The 23,485-nt window shown below is 38.7% G+C and overlaps 2 protein-coding genes across 3 annotated transcripts in view; one reads left to right on the top strand and one right to left on the bottom strand.

Moving 5' to 3' along the window:
- The first annotated feature begins 118 nt into the window (after positions 1 to 118).
- matcap2 (microtubule associated tyrosine carboxypeptidase 2) lies at positions 119 to 10,210 on the top strand. Its single transcript, XM_053334486.1, has 7 exons — positions 119 to 143; positions 1,462 to 2,126; positions 6,797 to 6,940; positions 7,826 to 7,958; positions 8,446 to 8,751; positions 8,892 to 8,989; positions 9,600 to 10,210. The coding sequence occupies exons 1-7, from the start codon at positions 119 to 121 to the stop codon at positions 9,756 to 9,758; spliced, it is 1,530 nt and encodes a 509-aa protein (XP_053190461.1). The 3' UTR covers positions 9,759 to 10,210.
- Positions 10,211 to 16,923: 6,713 nt separating this feature from the next.
- eepd1 (endonuclease/exonuclease/phosphatase family domain containing 1) overlaps positions 16,924 to 23,485 on the bottom strand; it is a 31,687-nt gene continuing 25,125 nt past the window's right edge. For both annotated transcript variants that reach the window (XM_053334496.1, XM_053334497.1), the window contains 5 exons: positions 21,703 to 21,813; positions 20,279 to 20,413; positions 18,900 to 19,038; positions 17,500 to 17,694; positions 16,924 to 17,412 (listed from right to left, as the gene is read on the bottom strand). In XM_053334496.1, coding sequence (XP_053190471.1) covers positions 17,222 to 17,412; positions 17,500 to 17,694; positions 18,900 to 19,038; positions 20,279 to 20,413; positions 21,703 to 21,813 — 771 coding nt within the window. In that variant the 3' untranslated portion in view covers positions 16,924 to 17,221. The remainder of the gene's footprint in view (positions 17,413 to 17,499; positions 17,695 to 18,899; positions 19,039 to 20,278; positions 20,414 to 21,702; positions 21,814 to 23,485) is intronic.

Genomic DNA, 23,485 nt, shown 5'->3' with positions numbered 1-23,485 from the left:
CTGTTTGAACAACGTTAGCCGGCTAATGTAGCTAGGTTCACTCGGATAACTAACGACAGTAATCGTCGAACAGTAAGTTAGTGGCTATTTTAGCTTTTTAGAAACACATTAACAGAGGATGCTGGAGTCAATAAAAGTCACAGGTAATATTATTTTTTTCTCATATGTTCTGGTGACCGTAGCTAAGAGCTCATTTACTTTACTTAACATATTATAATAACATCAGAAACGTAACAAGCTAAATATATACTGTATTGATGGTAACTTTTGTTAAATAGTTGAAATAGAAGCTCCAGTAAGCAAGTAAGTATTAATTTATTAATACTGACATTAACAAACACAAAAATCAAATCTGAAAGCATCTATTTTTAATGATTTATTTCATATTTCCCTGCCTCCATATGAAATGACTTGATATAACTGAGCTTGTATTTTATAGTGTTTACTACGCACTTGTGTTGTTGAGAGTCATTTCATTGTGAAAAGCAGGTTTCTAATGTTAGTGGGCTTCTACAGGGCTGGATCATGCCAATGATTGCTAATTATATACTTTAAATGAATGATATGTGCTTTGATAGGTTGTGGTTTTGGTAGTTAATAGTTATGAAAGAGATGCTTGACCATTGATTTATTTAGTTCTGCAGTTGAATTGCAAGTGTTTGAAGTGTTTTCTGTCATATTAAATTTCATACATGGTACCTGAGTGACAGATTGAAAATGTCTTCAATTAACTTCATAAAGCTTTCACATTGCCATTAGACAGAGATACTAGGTAGATAACATTTTGCGTTTACTATGATATGACAGTACAGCACATTACATCAGCTGAAACTGAACGCTGAGATATTGTGTTAGATAACAGTATTTGATTTGCTGGCTGAGCATGCCAATGAAAGTCTAATTTGTACTCTCCTCCTCTCCCGATCGTTGCTGCTGAAGTCATTAGTTTGTGCTGCGTGTGGCTGTGCAGATTCCGGCTCACTGCTCCCATCCGACCAGAGAGCCTGCTCTCAGTGTAATGTTGTTCTGGCTCACCTTACAGCCGCTCTGACTTCTGTGCTGTACAGCCAGTCTCTGGAGACATGATGAGAATAATTTCCTCTGTGACGGCAGCGATCATGAAAAGGAGTGGTGCACAGCCACGGACTGCTGATGTAACAGCAGTTCAGGAAACATGACAAATTAGGTGCATTTGTGTCAGATTGCATCTTTCTGATTGATGAAAAAAAAATGAAGGAACGGGAACAGACAGCTGCACTAAAGTCAGTTTGTAAAAATAGCCACTCTAACAAATATTCCTGTAGCTTGGCATTGGAATTGATCTAAATTTATCCCTCCCTGATAAGAGGATTAGTCTATCAAGCTACTGTTTCTACAAAAGGTCTGCACATGAAAGAGGTGATCTAAGGAAAGCAACAAACAGAATCCTCTCTCACTGGTGTCTCATATTTCTTCTTTCAGAAAGACTCCACTGGCCAGAGGTAGAAATGTCCAAAAAGTACGTCTTAAACACTGCTGACAAGCCAGTGAGTCCAAGCCAAGTCTACTTGGAGAAGATTTCTTCCAGTGTCCTCAAGGACCTCTTCAGCTCTGGCTCTAGCAGCTACAACGTCCTGCTGCAGACTGAGGAAGAGGATGAGAAGAAGAGCCCCAAACCGTCCCCTCACAAGAGGCCAAAGACATCACTGAAATGTGGGAAAAGAAACCGTTCAGGTATGGCTCCTAAAAGGGTGCGGGCTGCAGAAGGTGGAGGTAGACCTTCCCAGACCAACCGCGTCCTCTCAGGCAGCAACTCCAACCTGCCGAAGCCGATGCGGACCATCGCAGTAGTGGGCAGCACCATGGGCCTGAACCCCCGCATACTTCCACAACTCCGGAGGACGTGCCTCCCCAGCTCCCCTCGCACTAAACTTCCTTCCCTGCACAAAGCAGCAATTACACGGGATGTGGAAAATGCCAAGAAGCTCTGCATCCTTACAGCCATCAAGCCGTTTAATGTGGAGAAAGAAAAGGCCAAGTTCTTCAAGTCTGACTTCAACTACAATCCACAGTTTGAGTACAGCAACCCTGTTTCTCCGCTTATCCTGGAACGGCATAATAATGCCTCAGATCGATTCCTGACACAGGTAAGACTTTGTTTCCACCAAGCATGTTTGGAATCATTCAATTCTTTTAGTTTGGTTCATTTGGTCCACTGAAAGAAATACCATCTGTACCAAATACTACTACTAAATGCTCAGTAATGTGCTTCTCAGCCTTTAAATAAAAACTTAGATATGATTTGTCTGGGGAGTGTCAACAATTATAAGACACTACCTAAAAATATCATGTTTTAGAGTATAATATATTTGTTGATGTGTGATTACCAGCAGTCGCTCATGGTTAAAAAGAAGTTAAAGGCAGATGACAAACAGGCACTAGAAAACTCACTGTATATAATATCAGTCCTTATGTTATTTTATTAGAACCTTAAATGTTTTTACTTTCAAGGCATTTCATGAAAACGTAACACAATAACTCTACAATCATAGCTGCCACTGAGGACGCACTGGTTGTTAAAAATGTATTTTGAAAGCAGATTCCAATATGTTCAGACTCATTATATTTAAGATTGAACACTCTATGTCAACGATTAAGGACTCAGTATTTCTCTGACAGAATTTTAAATTTTGATTTAAATGTGAAATTCTAATTAGTGTGGAAAAGGCTTTGATTATGTAAAACTTCATGATTGCAAATTGATGTTAACTGAGGAAAGAGATCAGAGAAGACCAAATTAGAGCTACAACTACACATTTTGGGTCTTTTTTATTAAGTGTAAAGTCTATTGAATTGAATTGAATTGAATGTTATTGTTTTATTGTCCACCTTAATGGAAATGTAGTCTTTGGCTTCTTCCAATGCATTAAATAGAAACAGCAAACATCATAACATGAAGACATTAAAAACATACACCAACACCACACAACATAAAAAAACATACAACTCATTTTACATTCAGTGCTTGTCTAGACCTGCTCTTTGTGAAAATGACCTTGAGATAACTTTTGTTGTGATTTGGCGTTATATAAATCAAGCACAATTAATTAAAGATTGATTTTCATTATGAATTAATCTACCAAGTGTTTTAAAAATGTCTTTCCCTTTAGAGGATAAATGGTCAAGATAATGGATGAATGGTTGGAAGGATGGAAGTCTTCACCAGGATCTACAGCAGCAGGGTCATAGTGAACCCAAGAAGCCATTCAGTAATCCTATAGCTGTCTTAGAAACCCCTGTTCACCTTTCAAATGACTGCGTGCTGTAAAGTGAGGTCAGAGGTTAGGGTTAGGGTTAAATATCAGCTTTGGATTGATTGAACCCAGGTTTATCCCAGCTCTCTGTCCATGTGTATTATAAGCACTGGACAGAGACACAGACACTTAGAAATGCTAAAACAGGGTAGAAAGTACAGTACATGCAGTTAATAAGTGCAGAAGTCCAGCAGATTTTGGCCCAGGATGCTGTGACAGGTCATTCATCACATCTGCACCCGTGCCCCCCCCCCCCCCCCCCCACCTTCCCCAGTGCACGAGGCCCGACGCTGAGCTAGCCAGATCAGCAACCTGCACATTATGGCGAGTAGTCCAGGTTAGATGCTGCGATCACGAGACTCGCTGCCAAAGCTCTTTAGTGTCAGGGCTGATCAGAGAGGAAGCATGTGAGTCAGCTGTCCAAGTCAAAGGGGAAAGTGGATGAGTTCATTCAGGAAGCAAAGGCAAACACTGGTAGATTAGTTTAAAAAAACACATTTTGATGACTTAAAGAAGACATGAGACTAAATATGTTACCATCATCATCATCATCATCACACCACAAATGAATGCATTGTGAAGATCAGATATATTTCTAGTGAAGTGGAAAACAGCTCAGTGGTAATCTGTGACAGCATCTTGTAGCAACACAAGCACACTAATAGTAAGACAAGAACAGAGTGAGTGAGGAGGAACAGGAAATGCAGTAAAATGATCCTGCGGAGGATGCTCGTGTGTTTTTTTTTCTTTCTTTCTTTTTCTTCCCTGGAGTCTGCCATAGTCTCTGAACTTTAAAAGTGGACCACGACTTTTTTTTATAACTTTTATCTTACAACATTCTCAGCATTTGTATGAACAAATAGTTAGTCAGAGAAGTTAATGAGAGCGTGTAGCAGGCTTTAACCTTGCTGTGGGCTGACATGACCGACTTGTACACTGATGCTCGCAGGCTATCTCCACATTTCTAACTCACACATTAGTTACGTTAAGGCCGAGTCCGAAACAGAGGAGGAAACGAGCGTCCCCTCTGCAAATTGGTGTCCTATAATGACCTGAACTGTCTAGACTGCTGAATTTCCACAGCGCAGTTCTCTGTAAGGAGAGTAAAAAAGGGGTGAGGAACTACGGAGGATGAAAAATTGTATAAAAGTCAAAATAAATGCAGAAATTATATATATATATTTATACATTTAATTATTTATTTATTTATATCTTTATTTCTACATTTTTGTGTCTGTGTTACATCAAAAAAATAAACAAACAAATAAATGAATGAAGAAATAATGAAATGTAGAAATAACAATGTGAAGAAATAATGAAACATAGGAATACAGAAATAAATAAATTAAGAAGTAAAGAAATAATGAAATGTAGAAAAGCAGAAAAAAATTAATGTGGAAAGGCAGAAAGAAACAAATGAAAAAGTAAAGAAGTGTCAATGGATCAATCAATCTTTATTTATATAATGTATACAAAAGTCATCTCAAGGCACTTGTAGAGCAGGAGTAGATTGTACTCTGTATATATAAATAACCTAAATAAAAGTTGATGTATGGAAATACAGAAATAAATTCAACACATTACTTTATGTCCTTTTTCATCAACAAATGTTTTTATTCATGTATTTAATTATTTATCGCTGCATTTATTTATTTATTTATACTCTAGTCATTTTATTCATCCTCCATAAGAAACTGGTAAAAGCGAAATGCACACTTAAATCACATATATATTTCATGCATGTGGGTATAGGACGTCAGCATGATAAATTAATAGACATAATTAAATTGTTGCATTTTAAATGGGCTAAGGCTTTCTCAAATGTTCTTATTATCATTAGATGCTCATCTTCAATTTAACACTGTATCAAATGAATTAATTAGAGGCATTTAAAGCACAGGTGTTATTAATAGCATTAACAATTACTCTGCTCTATTCAGGTGTCCCACTGAGTCATGACAGTGTGACAGTGAGCCACCACATGTAATAGATCTTATTCACAGCAGGCATTATGATGAAGGTTTGCTGTCACAGTAGAAAAAGCACAGGGGTAGATGATAAAATTAAAGATGGCTGAGTTCCATTTAGCTGCTTCAGTTTCAGGGCTCTGCTGTCGTGGTTGATGCTGGATCACTGTCACACTGTCATGACTTACTGGGACACTTTAAAGTTATTAATAACACCTGTGATTTTCCTACTAATGTCTGCTTTTATGTTTTTTTTAGAACAGTGGTTGTGAGACAGTCAGGAGGAAGCAGTATATTTGTAACCTACTTGAGTAAGGTGGGACACATCACTTTGTGTAACTCCTGGGCTGAAAGTGACACTGAGTCAGTCCCTGAAAATAGATAATATTCATCATTAATTCATGCAGTGTAAGGCAAGGCTGGAAACTGGAGTTAAACAGTAGAACAACTGCAAACACATTTAAGTTTGAAGTAGTGTTAGACAAATTAAAAAAGTATTTATTTTAAGTATCTGAATCACAGACTGTAGCTGGACTGCAGTAATCATGATTGACAGTACAGAAACTTGCATTACCCTTTTATACTAATGCTGTCAGACGTCAGATAAACTAATGCTGTGTCTCAAATCTCTTCTTCTGTACTTGCACTTAATATTTTGAATGCATAAGTGTGTTCACACTGAGAAGTATGGAAAAATGCAGTGTACTATGAGTACCTGGATGGTGCACTCAAAACGGTCAAAAAGTTGAGTGTGTAACTATGGACACTTCTCACCCTCAACGGTTGCCATCTTGGCTATGTAGCAAAAGGGGAGAGACCACTTTTCAAACAGGAAATTGATTTGTAACTACAGTGAACATCGCCACATCATACAAATGTAAATTATACATGTGTTTGTTGCACTAAGCACCACTATACTGTTGTTACATATAAGCCATCAGTAGGTTTATTGCGTTCATTTAGCAGTCTGTAATAAAGCTAGCTTGTTAACTAGCTAACCGTCATGTCTAAATTTGTGAACTACACAAGTAAATGCATACTCTACACAGTGTACTCACAGAAGTGTACTAACAGGAGTACGTGATTTGAGACACTGCATCAGACTTATGAAGGCTACTGCCCATTAAACTTCACAAAAAAGCTCAATGTTTCACAAAGATTTAATACTGTTTATACTGTAATACCTTTTTCATTCGTTTTACATTGTGGGAAAGAAATGTTCATCAGCAGCACTTTAAAATCAAGCATTTTTTAGTACAGATACAGGCTTTTGAGTGTACCTAATTTTGTCACTTTTTTCAGTATAAACACACTACATTCTCATGATTCTTGTTACTTTACATGAAGGAATGGCAACATGCTATGTGGTTTGTGGGTAATGCAGTCCTTCAAACTTGAATAATTGAATGTTATCTTTCACTAGAATTTTTGAGCACCAACATGAAACAGTGCAGAAAGCATGGACAACAGGAGGTCACACAGAGCTTCCAGGTTATGAATTGTATATTTTTATTAACCACAGTGCATTTCATGCAGGCAGTGCACATCATGGAGCTTGCCCTGCACCGATATGGCAGCTATGAGAAGTTTGAGCAGGTCACCGGGGGCAGCCTCCTCACCAAGAGCCGCATCTGGCATAACGTCAAGAAGTACATGGAGAAAGAAGGCTGCATAGGAGAGGTGAGTCCTGACAACACGGGTGGGTTTCATTATGAAGGAGGTCCTTTACTCTCCATGTTGTTTTCCCCAGTTTGATTTAAACAGAATATTTAAAGGCTTGAGAACATGATGCCTGGTGTTGTTGTGCGGCTGCCCTCTGTAGTCTGTGTCATGGTGGAATAATTGTGCATTATCATTACGGAGCAGCAGACAGCATCACAGTGAATGTGCTCCAGGGGAAAAGTAAGACCTTACAAAAAAAAAGAAATGCCACTTCACTGGAGTCATCCTGTAATTTGCTTCTGTGGAGATGTGTTTATGTAACCATCAACAAATACATGTTACATCACCATGTTAATCAAGCTCCACTGAACACCACATATATACATATATACCATCACACTGTGTTTGCTGAGGCATAATATATCCCGTATCAGTCTTATATTATAAGACTGATACGGGAGTGAATTGCCTTAAGTAAGAAAAAACACCCAAAAAACTTGTGGACACTTTTTCAGACTTTGTTGTCTTTATTGTTTTTATTATTTTATTGTTATTCCTGTGGTGAAGCTACAGTAATAATCAAATCATACAGCACAGCTCCAACTGATAGCACAATATACAGTATATCTGACCCTTTAGACAGACTGTATGTCCATGTCCTTCTTCATTAAAATGAATGTGGAGAACGACTGTAAGGTATTGTTTTACAGTGTCTCTTATTCTCACAGTGCCAGCAGTGTAACATTTTTTGCATTATTTGTCTGCTCCTGACATACTTGGCTATTGTGTCCAGCATGGTAATTCAAATGGAAGTACATGATACAGGCTTAAGGGGAAAATACATCAAATATAACAATATAAACAGCAGAAACCTAACATCCATCCATACCTGTGTGTTGACAGATAGTAGTCCAGGTGACGGATGACCTCCTGTCCAGAGCCTCCATGACGGTGGTGAACAGCAGACCCACACTGACCATCAACATCTCCACTGCCAGAGAGCATTGGCTGGAAGGCATGCTGAGGCATGAGATTGGTAAGTAATGGCTAGAGATACATTTCAATTTGGCTATAACGTTTCTAAGGAAAAATAAAACATTGCATGGATTTAATTGTTCCTTTTCATGGCCTGCGATCCTCAGGAAGAGGTCCTCAGGAGTTTAGTTGTTCCCAAGACAAGACTGAAAACTATCTTGTTCTAAGCCCCAAAACTCTGGAACAAGCTACCTGAGTAAATCAGATCAGCAGTTTCAGTGACTTCTTTCAATCTCTTCTAAAAAGACTATCTGAACCATTGATTCTCATACATTGTATTGATTTTATTAATCTTATTGATCGCCCTTTTGCTGATGACACTGTAATTTGTCGTATTCACTGCTCTGATTGCTTAACTCTCTTTTTTATAGAATGTGTGTGTGAAAAGTGCTCTATAAGATTATTATCATTATTACTGAATAAAGTTGGCTTGAATTTGAACTTGAATTCAGTTACTATATATTAAAGTCCTTGCCTCTGTCCACTAGGCACACATTATTTCCGTGGCATCAACAACTGCCACCAGCCGTGGAGCAGCAGCGTGGGCAGGAAGAAGCACAACCTGAAGCCTCTGAACCCAACAGAAGAAGGGCTGGCCAGCATCCACAGTGTCCTGTTCAGGAAAGACCCCACGCTGTGGCGCGCAGCCCTGCTCTACTACACTGTCTACCAGGCCAGCCACATGTCCTTCTCTCAGCTCTTCAATGACCTGGGACGCTTCGTCCAGGATCCCATCACCCGCTGGGACTACTGTGTCCGAGCCAAGAGAGGCCAGACCGATACAGCACAGCCAGGTCACTATGTCACAAGATTTATTAGGAACAAATAGTGGGCTTTTATTAAATATAGGATTTAAATTTGATCATGTTACATATAGATCACACACTAGTACACTGGTTGTCGATTTTCTTTAAGTGGATCTCTCACATTGCAGGATGCTTCAGTAAAGATCAGGTCTACCTGGATGGCATTCTGAAGATCCTGAGACACAGAGACAAGATCAACTTCCCACTGCTGATGACTCTAGGAAAGGTGAGTCTGTGTATTCTAGTTCATTTACATATTTACTAACCTAGATTATGTAGCTGCTTCTTGATCAGATTTGCAAAGTTGTTGTCACGTCTCCAGTGCTGTCCTCCATAACAGCGCTACAGTCGACAGAAACAGCAGAACACTGTTATATGGTTGCAGTTCAGACATAAGGTAAGATTAATGAAATTTATATAACCTCTGTGAGGAGGGAACAGACCGGCGTCTTCTGCTTCAGAGGAGCTGTAAGCTTTCAGGGTTAAACAGTATGTTCATTCCAGCTGTAGATGTGCTTGTGTTGTGTTTTTAATAGCATCAGCCCAGCACTAAAACAATGAGCAGAAACACACATTTTAAAGGTAGCATTTAGTTTTTTTCCATATAGCTGAGTGTGGAGTTGGAGAATAATTCAGTAGGACACCTTTCACATTATACTCAGTCATTTGGCCAACTGCTCATATAAAAATATGAATTAGTACAGCTCTAATTTTCTCTTATTAACTGAATATGTGTTACAAAGTTCTTCAGTTTGCATGCCGTTTCATTACATTGATTTTCATCTCTATGCAGCAGGTTGCTAAATCTGTCCTGTGTTGTGTTTCTGTGGGCTCAGGTGTCATTCGAAGACGCAGACCGCCTCAAAGCTGTGGCTCAGATGGAGAACGTCCGCATCCCACACTTCATGCAAGACCAGGCGAAGTACGCTGAGCAGCTGACCAAAATCATGGCAGTCAACCAGCTGACTGACGAGGAGCTTAGGACCATCGTCTAAATGAAGCTGTCACATCACTGCCAGCCCTGGCCTGCATGCCTCTACACCACCACTGTCATCATGCATGGTAGCAGAGTGTGTGTGACCTGCATGTAATGTAGAGATGTGTTAGATCCATACATTAGTTTGACCTGATATACGCTTTCAATTAAAATCTGTTACTGCACAGTTGTTTTTCCACTCATACTGTAGGAACCAACCAGAGAATCATTTCAGTGTGTTGTGTTTAGGGCTGGCTGTAGTCTCAACTGTTTCTATACTAGTGCCAATGCAATGAGTTGTTGTATCAATACTAAATGATACCTTTTCAATACCTTACTTTACTTTTCTTTAACATTTTCCAAGAAGTTCGTGCCAACTTTTTATTTTTATTTGAATGTTTCTGTTACTCAGCTTGGTTTGAGGTTTGATACCCAATCTTTTTATTTTGTAGCCTCTCAGTGGCTACTTTAGCATTCAAAAGAGTTATAATATCCCATGAAGACCTAAATTAGACATCATTATCTGATGAATATATATCACTGATATTTGATGTATATATATACATGAACACTTAACATGAACAACTAAATATTTAACTATTCCTTCAATGTCTTAAAGGAATAGTTAAATATTTTGGGAAAGGTTTTCCAAGAGTTACTGTAAATGGAGACCAATACCACTCCCATATCAGTGTGTTAAGCTACTGTTGTGGAAGGTTAGCCTAGCTTAGCATAAAGACTCAGAACAGTGTGAAAACTAGCATGGCTCTGTCCAAATTGCATGAGTATGCCTACCAATGTATCTACAGTACCTTAATTTTTAAATCCATACATCAACAGAAATGAAAACAGGACAATTTGTGTTTTATGTGGAAGTTAAAAACATATTTTTAGAAATTAGCAGCTGTGAGCAGTGAATTCCTGTAGTTGTGTCATCATGGTAAGGTTGCCAGGCACAATGTACAGTTTCTTTACATTGTGCCTGTACAGAAACCAAAACTTGGACCTTATTTGGCAACCTGCGCTATAGCTAGAAGTCAATGAATGAACTTGTTGTAAGAATTAGCTCCAGCACTAAATCAAATCACCATTTTTACTCTTCTGTTCATGAACAGGTGTAAACTAACAACAAACAATGTCTTAATTAATCTCCTTTTGAGGTGTTGGTAGACATATTTTTTAATTTTGGACAGACTCCAGCTAGTTGTTCCACCCTGCCTAATGCTAAGCTAGGCTAACACTTGTACTAGTACTTAACACACAAACACGAGTGTGGTATTGATCATCACATCTCACTCAAGCAAATAATTGTATTTGCCTTATTGTTGAGCTATTTCTTTAAAGTTGGTTTATTAAAAAATTGTGACCAACACATATGTAGGCCTACTGAGTGGGACATTATATAGTAGACACATAAACTTGTCATCTCTCTCTGGTGTATAAACTCTGAAATAGGGACATTGTTTCTAAATTACCTCAAACATTTCTCTACTGTAATTTCTCTGTTGTACTTTCTTGTTAATTCTAAACTGACATATACGCACACAGTGACAGAATATCAGCGAATTAATTGTCGGTGCATTTCTTTTCTTTTGTGCATGAATATGATTAAATGTAGACACACAGAACATCCATTAGTTAGAGCACAAGCCATTCAAACATATTGATCTAATTCCAATATAAGTGTACTTACCTAGTGTTTTATATCTGTCTCTGTAGTGAAGATGAATACTTTCTTGCACTTTGTTTCCTCTAGATACATCTTAGGGTAACTATTTTTGTAGTACACATGTTAGGCATTACTACTAACACAGAGGTGTTGCTGTAGAAAAAGTTGGTGAAAAGATGGAGCAGCAGGCAGAGATGGAAGTGCTTCATCAGCAGTGTCATACTCTGCTAATTAAAGCTGAGCCTGTCAGCATTGTTCTACACTTGCTGATAGCTTGATGCTGAAAAGAGAATAGAGGCGAATGAGGTGTGAAGGTCTCTTGTAATAGCATATATAACATTTTGAAGGTGTGTTTCACATGATGCTCGATGAAGCCCTGGTGGTCCCAGTGCACTGACTTGAATCCCTGTTTCACTATTTGCACTTTCTTACCTTTTGATCTACCTTTTTCAACTGCGCTGATATTAGCAGTTACTGTGTCAGTGTCATTTATAGATACAGATGTTTATGTTTGACTAAAAAACCAAATGCCTCGTGGTTTTATTGTGATACTTGATGAGTTTTTTTTTTTTTGTGTGTCGTTACCAAGAATGATGTAATGTTGGGAGCACATGAGCTGCTCTGCTTCCTCAAGTACCCCTAATGGTAACACAGAGTTTCTATGTGATGTTTTCTATTTAAATGGTCTTTTTTTGTGATAACTATAGATATAATCTCAAATAAAGTGGACTCCCTGCAAAGATGCTTGTTGTGTACTTTGTTTGTGTCAAATATTTTTTGTATGTCTCTTTACATGTGTCACAGGAAAGTTGGACACATAATTTTGCAATCAAGTAGTTGAATATGATGATGTTTGATGACATATTTTGCATTTCAAGGAATGATCAGCACTGCACTATTAGTTCAAACCATTTTCAGTCCATCTGAACGGGGGGGGGGGGGGGGGGGGGGGGCATAATTTAAAGTCACACGGAGGGGGTGGTGGGGCATATGCATTGAAACAGACAATATTACTGATGTATTAAATAACTTAATAACTTTGCGGAGCACTTTTTTTAATTCCGACACCACACAGTCACATCTACAGTACACGCATGATGAACAACACACACATGCTTGCTCAGATTAACCCCTCAGATCCCACTCTAACATTCACACACAACAGGCCAAGCCTATTTACACAAAACGTACAGATGAAACTACAGCAAACAACAAAGTACATCCAGTCCACAACCAAAACTCATCTTGCTGCCTTGAATCTAAATCAACATCATAGTCATTATCATTCACAAGTCAACACTCATATCAGACTGATGTGTAGAGCCGCACGCACGCACACACACACACACACACACACACACAAAAATGAAAAAAGTAAATGAAAAGTAGAAAAGTTTCACACAATGTCAGCCAGTTAAAATCTTTGAACCACTCATATTGAACTGATCTTGGTAGTTGTGGAGAATCAGTCCCCTGTACCTTTTTGGTCTTCATCAGCACCGCAGGGTCGTGAGGTTGATTAGACTTTGTGAGACCACCAATGGAGTACTGTTGGTGATATCATTACAGAAAACAGTACATGTATATAGTAACAGTCAAAGGGTTGGACACACCCACTCATTCAAGACGTTTTCTTTATTTTTTATTTTCTACACTGTAGAAAAATACTGAAGACAACAAAACTATCAGTTCATATACATGGAATTATGTAGTAAATATGCTAGACCAAAATGTACATTTCTTAAAGCAGACACTTTGTATTGTATAGGAGTAGTACTGTAGATATTTAAATGTTTATGGCATGCAGTTGTATTTGTCTATATAACCAAACATCAGCATTATATAGGCTATATGAGATGAGAAATACGTTTATAAAAGAAATGTACAGTACATGTCCCACTTGATCACATATTTCTGACTATTACACCCTAAATGAAGTTGTTTCATATGCAGCAGTAGCCACAGAACAGTGGTAGCAGTGTCCAATGTCATAGGAAACTGTACTGTTCTTAGCCCCTTAGTAGCATGTACCCCCATGGGCCCCTGAGCAGTGAAGCCCATGTCCCCCAAACAGCTTTTACGCTGATTGGATAATGCTGTTGTTGGGTGGAAACCTTGCAACTCCATATTTTGTTTTGGACATACTTCTGATAGTGACCACAATTATCAACATCAAGAGAATGAGTCAAGCCTTGTGTCGTATTTCTGTAGAGCCTGACGGAAAAAGAAAAGAAAGAAAAGCATTTTTTTGTCCAATCATGAGCCTCTTTCTTGCCCAGATTGACCGCATGGTAGATTCAGCCATGCTTAGCCTTAAATCTTGTCACATTATAAGAGTTTATTCTGTGCACACATCATTATTTTAGATTCAGTCGTGACAGTGACAAACCCACAGAGAATAATCACATTCTCTGCAGCTCCCTTCAGCTCTTTAAGCCTCTTTTAGATCATTGTTTGGTTTGTGGATCACAAATTGACCACATTTCAGATTCATCGCTCTCATCAAAAGCTGATTTCAGTGAACAAGCTCACTGTATGCTACCTGCCCAGCTCCAAACAGCACACCAGCAAAGTTAACAACAAGCTAGGGCCACAGCTTTTTGTTTTTTTTAAGTAATGCAGCTTTTGTCTCATGTTTTGGCTGTAAAAACAAGAGTGTATTATCAGCTTTATAAAGTTCTTACAATTAACTTTTTTACACAAAAAAGCAGCGAGTCCAATATTCCCTCTCCTTTTAATTCTGTCTGTGAAAAATATTCTGTAAAGTGGATTTTTCTGACACTCTGGTTTGTTTGGTCTTTGCAAAAAACAAATATCTGCCTGCTCCGTATGGAAATGAGGTTGATAGGAGGAAGAACAATTGCTGTATCGGGAGCTTGTGTCAGAGATCAATAAGGAGAGTTTCCTGGACTGAATGTACTGACCCACAATCTGAGTGACCTCAGTAACCAAATCTGTCACAACACCCTGCTGGCCTCTCCAAACCCTGTCCTGAAGGTGTCACACCTCCCATTCATCAGCGTCTGGTTTCACTGGGAAACTGGAAACCACTGAGGGTCAGAGTGGTGACTGGCAGCTACAAGCAGTGACATGCTGGACAAAAGGTATCAGTCTACACGCCAGTCACACACACACACACACACACACACACACACACACACACACACACACACACACACACACACACACACACACACACACACACACACACACACACACAGGCCTCACCCTCCCACCACCTTACACTAAACTCTGGTATGAGGAACACAATGTGCACAGAATGTAATGCAGTTTGAATGGGAATGCAATATGTTCTTGTGTTGGAACTAGTGCACTCCTTCATGTTTGTTTTTAAAATGTGATGAATAAATATATGTTAAACTCTACTTGTAGAAATGGTGACACATAGGTTTAGATCAACAGTCCTGTCTCTGTACCCTTTTAGCCTTGCTGGCACATTGCTCTGTTGGTCAGTCCACTACTATAGAATTTGTATTGTATGTAGTATCATGGTATTTTGTACAAACATCCATGATCCCGAGAGGACCCTTATGACTTTAGAGAATCTTTAACATTTAATTTTGACCAACTGTCAAGCCATCAATTTACACACTCCTACAACTTTGTCAGACTCACGAAGGACAATTTTTATGCCATGCATTCTTCTTCCTCCTTCCTCAATAACTAGTGCCTTCATTACGCAGCACAGCTTTGTCAACAGAGAGGACAGTCTATGTTATCTGTCTAAGATGTTCTAAATCAGCAGTCACCAACCCTGCTCCTGTAGAGCTACTGCCCTGCATGTTTTAGGTATGTCCCCACACACCTGATTCTAATTATTAACTCAATATCAAGCAGCTGAAGCTTGTCAACAGGCTTGATATCAAGTTCATAATTAGAATCAGGTGTGTTAGAGTGGGGACATACCTGAAACATGCAGGGCAGTAGCTCTCCAGGACCAGCGTTGGAGACCACTGTGATAAATGATAATGGAAGATGACCTTCCCCCTTTTTTATTAATAGTTGAATATATTTCTATGTTGTTTTTTATCTGTAGTTTTGTTTTATGGATATTTATTACATAATTAGAACCTTGTGCCTTCTTATTTAGAAGAATGTCCAGCTAAAGTAAGAAAAGGTTTCTTTCTGATTGGTACAACAGAATTGGTTCTTGTGAAATGAAGCCTTTTATCCACAAGAGGGCAGCAGCAGATCATGCATTTCGGTGTGTTGACCTACAGGTGCAGAAACAAACCATATAAACCCTATGGTCCCATGTGATATAAGTGCTAATCTTAAAATCCAGCAGATGATCATTATTAACATCAGCTGACATGTCAAAGCTGCTGACAGCAGAACACAGAGTGTGTGCGTGTGTTTTGGCCTGATTGGATTGACAGTGGCCTGAAAACATATACAAACAACCTCACAACTGTCATCACAGTTTGATACAAATATGTCAAAATCCTGACTGGTGCATAAGAGTATGTGACATCACAGCTTTTTATCTTTCTAACTAGCTTCCTATCCTTGAAACCAATAGAAAAACACAGAAAACCCCCCCCAAAAAACAAAAATGTCATTTGAAAAAACTCAATTCAGCCTGTTTGCACATGATAGTGCTTTTAATCAGTCCATTATTAGGAAAATATGACTATATATATATATATGTATAATTATATAGCACAAAGGCATATTCAGGTATTGTATGAAATGTTCCATTTGTTTTGCAAAATACGTTTTCTATTACACAGAGGTCATGAAAAAAAGCTGTAGTATTTAAATGAAACATAATGAATGCAAAATTAATCCTCCATGTTTTTATATTACATCACATCTTAATTCTTTGAATGGTGCCAGTCTGGTGCAGTTTTTATTAACATTTAGGTGATAAGAACTTTGTGTTGTACATGTGTGAAAACAAACTTACTAAATTTTGAAATATATATATATGTTGAAGTTAGGGAGCTGGCTTTATATACACACAAAGCTTCAACCTCATCCTACACCTTACAGATGAAGTGGAGCACTGTCTGGGTGCCAGGTCTTATTGCTAGGCTGTATATATATATATACATATATATATGTCATTAAGTCAGTGAACACATATATATATATATATATATATATATATATATATATATATATATATATGTGTGTGTTCACTGACTTAATGACACAGAGATTGAAAGATATAAACATCAATAAATTAGAGATCAGCTCTGCAGTGTGGAGCTGGTGAATGAGCAGCTGAGGCAGCAGCAGCAGCAGAGTCCTGTGATGGCACTGCGCCCTGGCACCTCATTTCCATCACAGAGCAGGACAGCAGCTCACATGTGCACACAGAGGCCCTGGCTTACATAATTTAGGAGCACAGCTTTGGCGAGCTTTACAGAGGAGATGTTATCATCCTCTCATCTGACAGAACAGATGAGCGTCACAGCAGAGCTCGCTCATTCAGAGGATGATTAGACACTATGATTATCTGCATTAATGACAGTTGAGACACAGCTGGAACATCTATCAATTTCTCTTTATTTTATATACATATAGAAAATGTTTGGCACATTTCTTTTTAAAGTACATCATATATATATATATTGTTAAAACATTTTATGGCTCTATAACTCATCAGTTGCTATTATACAGTGATAAATTGAAACCCAAAAAGGCAATCTTGGCACTTCTTCACATTCATCAGGAAACTCTTTGCTCCACGGCAAAAACCTAAGCAGGACTGAGGCAGGATAAAGTCATTGTGATGTCATCCGCCCTCCCCCCCCTCCCCATCTGTACTGTGACTTTGGATGCTGTCACCGCTCATGTTTGGGCATAATGTCTCCTCTGTCCACTACTGCCATACCAGGCCTGCTCAGCTCCTTAGGGGCCACATCTGCATAAAACTCAGCGACCACAGGGCAGTGATCTGACGCCACGCCACCCCACGACCAGTTATCTGGGATCCAGGGGTTGGTCAAGCCTTCCCGCACGACCATGCAGTGGCCTGTGGGAGGAAAAGACCAGAATTTGTTTCAGCTGCACCCTAAAATATTAGCATCAGCTTTCAAACTCATATTCACATATCACCTACCTGAGTAGATCTTTTTGAGGGAGCGGCTCACCCAGATGTTGTCCAGGCAACGGTTGCCCTGCGGTGAGCGTGTGCTGATGTTGGTGAACTGGTTGGATGGCACCAGTGCACACAGCTTCTCCTTTTTCAGAATGTCCAGCTCTGAGCTCTGAGGAGGAGAACCAAAGTCTCCCAGCACCACAAGCTCCTTCTCACCTGCAGCACCAAACGTGGAGAGAAATGAGATGAGAAGTGACTGGTCTGAAAGCCAGAGACAGATTTCTCCAAACAGATGTTGCTGTTCAATTTTGTCAGGTTGGCTCATGGTAATTTAATTCATTGCAAATTGGTTTGTTTATAGTATACGCATCAGCAAAAGCAATGGTAAACTGGAATGACACCAACACTTTTAAGGCTGTTTATATTGCACGTGTCATTAAATTAAATAGTCCCAACAGAGTTTCTAATTACAAACTAATAAACACACAGCTGTGCACAGACAGAGGGAGACCTCTCTGTGGGTATTTAAACCTCAGAGCCTGATACCACAAGAGGTAAATGAGAAAAAGTTTGGGATTTTTGTAATTTCTTGTAAAGTCTGGTGCCCGATGAACATTAAAGTAGGCTTTTCTTGCCCCCCATCACTTACACTGGAAGTACATTTGAATTTAAATCTTTTAATAGTCAGTATGGACAGGAGGAATGATTACAGAGAAGAAAAACTCTTTCACTGTTCATGTGTTATATGTGTTGATTTAACCCTTACATACTGTTCAGGGTGAAATTTGACCCATGTTTTACATTTGATAGCTGTAAAAACACCCTATACACATTTTTTTAGATGGAATTTTCCTAATGTGACCATGAATATATAAAACATGGAAATAAAAAGCATCGCTTTTTTTGTGTGTGCAGATGATACACATTTTTGGTAAATTCAAATCTAAATTTGACCTGAGTTTATTACAAAATTCTAAAATCACCCTTCAAACATGTTGTATTCATCATATTCTATAAAATGTTCTCCTGGTCCATAATATAGTGATTATGAATGTCTTTTTTCCCCCATAAATGCATAGAACACACTCTCTGTGCTCTCTGACAGCTTCATTGAGGATGAATCAAACATGAATTCATGACTGATGGAGAATTTAAGAATATGAATTGGTGTGCTGAGTCCAAATATGAACAGTATGAGTTAACATAGACTTGAAAACTGTGAACTGCTCCTTTAATGTCTAGGTGCATCAGGTGCTGGAGACAAGCTGCCACCACTTCAGACACACCTGATACACAGTGTGGCTCATGGTGACAATTGTGTGTGTGTGTGTGTGTGTGTGTGTGTGTGTGTGTGTGTGTGTGTGTGTGTGTGTGTGTGTGCGTGTGTGCGTGTGCGTGTGCGTCTGACAGACTGAACTGACCTTTGAGTGTTTCCTGGATGCTGGGTGAGAGCCGCTGACACTTGGCTTCTTCTGTGTTGTGGTTCTTTCCGTTGGACTCTCCTGGTGCAGCTGTGGCCTGGATGTGGACGTTCACTACGCTCAGCTCATATGAACCAACCTAATGGAAACAGTCAGTCATGTAACACTCATCAGAATCCAACACAGCGTTAAAAGGTTCTTGTTATGACTATTCCTAAGTTCTGAAATGAGCATTGGTGTCTAGTTTTGATTAGCAGATGAGTTCAAATAGAGAGGGATTAAAGGATCATTCTGGATTATTACATCTTGGAATAAACTATTGCTCCTAAGAGTATAAATAACATTGTTTACAACCTGTCTGATCCTCTGTCTATCTGCTCATGTTTCTTGTAACATTATTTTTAGTGATGTCGCTGTTTTAGAAATGATGATCAGAGTTATAAAAATATGAGAATTGTAATAATCTGGAATTGCCCTTTAACTCAGTATACTTCAGTCATCTCTCATTAGAGGGTTTTTAGATTTTTTTGGCAAAACCAGCAGAGTTGACCTAATGAGCTCCTGGCAGAGCAGCGTTTGATCAACTGAATGCAGCTTTGTTTGAGAGTGCAGTCTCTTTAGAGGAAGTTCCAGTTGCATGTAAAAACGCACAGTCTGACATTATGTTTTTAAAATAAATGTCAGGTTCTTTTACATCATCTTAAAACGTTAGACTGTCTTTAGAGTCAGCAGACTACAGAGTGTTTCTCAGAGCTCAGCGATACTGCAGCAGTGTGTGACAGATGGTAAGAAGCACTGAATTAGCCACCATCATTTAGCACAGACACAGCAGAGAGAGAATGATGGGCTGAACAATTATGACTGTCTGTTAATAGAATGGGAATGACGTTAGTGGAGTTATTTCGATCACTTTTGCTTAACGCATACTTATACAACATAGAGTCGGTGTGTGGCTTCTCTGTCTACATGTGGATGTTATGATTGAGCTTTGTGTAATTCAAGATCACATTCATCAGTTTTTTTAATCTTAAGAAATTATTTTAAATAAATAAATAATCCACATTACAGTGTTGACTGTTGGGAAGCTGGATGGGAACATTTCTTCTTTTTTTCCCTTATTTTTCCCCCCAATAATTTCTGTTTTATTGTTTATTATTCATAATTAATATAATGTTCCAAAGCTTGTACAAGAGATCTTTGTGTAAACACTCAGTTTCCCATCCTTCCTTTTTAATCCAGATGGAGTTTTAATCAATCATTCATTGATTACTTTCAAGGTAGACTGCACTGACTGGAGAAGACACTGTGAGAGTTTGCATAAAACATTGATATCAGCCTGATACATCAGCAAACAAACCTCAGAATGACCTATTACTTACAGAAAAGTGAGCCAGGTAAGGTTGAGGGTAGGAATGATTCCCGTTGCCATTGACAACCGGTGACTCCAGGACTACAGCGTCCTTCAGGTCAACACCAGACGAGCTGTCCCACAGAAAGCCAGAGTAGCTCGCTCCCTGGGAACACAGAATTGTGGGAACTGGAGTCAGATTTTCTGACCTACTTAAACAGCCTCATTACCATTACTAACTAACAGCTCATGAGCACCTATTAATAAGTAGTTCAGTGCGTCACAAGGCCATCAATATGAAGGATTTTATTGAAAAGCAGATGTCACATTGTGGCTAAATTTGGTTGTTTTCTACAGTACTGTATGAACCTTGAGGTTCATAAAACTGAACTGTGTCAGAGGCCTCAATACACACACACATGTATTGTATACATGTATGTAGGCTAAAAAGAAGAGTTATAGACTGCAAACTTATTTAAGGAGACAGTTACTTTAGAAGTGTGTGTGTGTGTGTGTGTGTGTGTGTGTGTGTGTGTGTGTGTGTGTGTGTGTGTGTGTGTGTGTGTGTGTGTGTGTGTGTGTGTGTGTGTGTGTGTGATGTGATGGATGTTGCGTTGGCGTCTGATGTTTTATCTTTGATGTTCAGTTATAACATCTTAGGAGAATATTTACTGTAAATAGAAATAGATGTGGACTAAATGTTTTTAACCCCATTTTCATTGTAATATCCTAAAATGTAAACTCAACTCAGGTTGCTAAGAAACCAAAAGAAATTCTCAGATAGCACAGCAGCAACATGACCTCACTGTCCTCACTGGTAGCTATTCTGCTCCACTTAGAGTAGTATGGTTAAAGACAAAACTTAAATACCATTAATTGCACAATTTCCCCATAAAGTCTTGATCCCACTTTAGTTTTACAAACTTTATAATAACATGCTCTGATTATATCATGTTACTATCTCAGAATGCTCCAGCAGTTGGGCACTGGCGGGGCATTTTAAAAAACCCCTTGTTGTTATTTCAAACATCCATCTTACGTGACCGAGGTCATGGACGCACAGCTGACCCAGCTCAAGTTAATATCAAGGGGTTCATCTCCTGGCTAGTTTCCGCTGTGAACAAACACTGCTGTGTGCTGTGTGCTCAGCGTCTTCCTGATGTTAGGACAGATAGTGAAGAAAGGAGAGGCCATCTCCTGGAGCTGAATATACACACTATAGGCTGTTTTACTGCTGCTGATACCTCTGAAAACAATGAATCACCTGCTAGTCAGGATTTGGGTGTGACTATTGAATAAAGGTCATAAATATTTTAGTGTTTCAAATGAAAAGTTTCACCTGTTTATTCAAACTTCCTCTCTAACTAGAACTGTAATTGTCTGTTGAATATATGTCTGTTAAAGAAGAAAAAACACATTGAATTAGCAGTAGGTGATTAAACATGGCTGCCGTACCTTGCAGGAGTGTCCCGTGGGTTTTTCAGACACGACACTTTTCCACAGCCCTCGCGGCCACTTCCACTTACGTACACTGGCCAGTGTTCCCTGATTTAACTCCACACAGAACTGTAACATAACAGAGAGGAAACTGTCAGCACTTCAGACACACACCAGATTTGTTGTTAGTAACACTTCAGTTTTAGGAAATGACATAAATGTGAGCTGTAGCTTTACTTCTGCCAACATTTGTAAGAGAATAACCCTTCTAAGAGATAAGTTAAGATCAACTTTATTGTCCTTGACAGGAAATTTGTCTTGGGCACAAGTGCTGATGCAGCTGCGTATAGCACCATTACATTGAATACACACAACACATTCACACACATATACCTACAACATACACATAGTGTAACAAAATGTTGTAGTTGCACCTTGTGCAATTTCATAACGTTATCAACGACAATAACATTGGGAAGATTGCACCAGCCCAGCAGAGATTGCACATTAAATGAAATGAAATGAAATTTAAAAAACAGACACCAGACACTCTAAAAATAGGTCAAAACCAAATAAAAGAGGTTAAAATAATTTGACCCTGAGAGAAAGTACAAACAGAGAGGAGAGTCCAGTGAGAAAAACACTGGACAAACTGAGAAAAAAAGCTAAATACCTCAATTGTAGCAAGTACTTAAAATTATGAAGATACAAAGCATCAATAAATCTGATACAAACATACAGTAAATACACACAAATTATCCAGAGTAGGTAGGTAGCTTCTTTTAAATTAAGCTAGCCATGCTAGTTCAAAGAGAGCTGGAGGTGTTTAATCTGTCATCTTGCTTTATCTGTCTTTGTATAAATGGTAAAACATAAAACTGGAATATTCTGTTATGATTTTACAACAACATACAAAACATGCCAATGATTTTGTTAGCTAAAGCTAGAAGCATTTCCATATACAGCGAACACCAATACATTCAATACAGACAGAAAATGCACACAAAGTAGCTAGGTAGCCTCTTCCAAATTTAGCTAACATGCCAATGATTTTGTTAGCCACAGCTCATAGCATTTCCATATAGTGCAAAGAAGTTTTTGATGGAATACTGTAATTGTTGGGGGGGGGGGGGGATTACAAAACTACATAAAGGCTAGTAGCTACAATGGTTGAGAAGCTATAACTTGAGGTGGGGTGGGTCTGATTTTTTACAGTATTGGCTTCGAGGTAACTTGTTGCTAGCCTGCTGACCTTCACAATCAAACAATTAATAGTCATGACTCAATGAAGAAAACACTCATTATCACTCATGCATAAAGCACATTGCCCTGCAGGTGTTTTCAGTTATTTTGGCTGATTGGCTCTGAACAGATAAGATCTTGGCTAAGTTGTTGACAGGTAAAACAGCTGTATCTGAATGGAGTTTTATGTCAGCCTCAGCAGTGAAGTAATAACCTCCAATTCATATTTATTTACAGTAAATAGGAAAATGATTAATCTCATGTGTGGGTGTCCTTTTCCTTTTCACACTCACTTAATGTTCACTAATCAGCTCAAACTGAAAACACTGTACCATGGGTGTACAGGGGTATTTAAACATCTTAGTTGGAATTACATAAGTTAATTATTAGAATCAGTGTATGGTGTAGTAAATATCTCCTTAAGTTTATCTGATAATGAAATGCCAACACAAATTTACCTTTGCTACTGATTAGTTTGTGCCTGCAAAGCATGACACAGAGCAGGTCACATGTTGTGTTGTACTTTACTTCAACACTTGAGGGCAGATGAACTCGTCAG

This window comes from Scomber japonicus, chromosome 15 (genome assembly GCF_027409825.1).
Source record: "Scomber japonicus isolate fScoJap1 chromosome 15, fScoJap1.pri, whole genome shotgun sequence".
In the NCBI taxonomy this organism is placed as follows: domain Eukaryota; kingdom Metazoa; phylum Chordata; class Actinopteri; order Scombriformes; family Scombridae; genus Scomber; species Scomber japonicus.
The sequence above is the reverse complement of the archived record's forward strand: the minus strand, read 5'-3'. Positions and strand labels throughout refer to the sequence as shown.

Bases quoted from the DNA above. Each gene is read 5' to 3' on its own strand.
- matcap2 (XM_053334486.1), top strand. From the start codon at position 119: ATGCTGGAGTCAATAAAAGTCACAG. The intron at 144-1,461 runs GTAATATTATTT...TTCTTCTTTCAG, and splicing joins GGAGTCAATAAAAGTCACAG to AAAGACTCCACTGGCCAGAG. The intron at 8,752-8,891 runs GTCACTATGTCA...CTCACATTGCAG, and splicing joins GACCGATACAGCACAGCCAG to GATGCTTCAGTAAAGATCAG.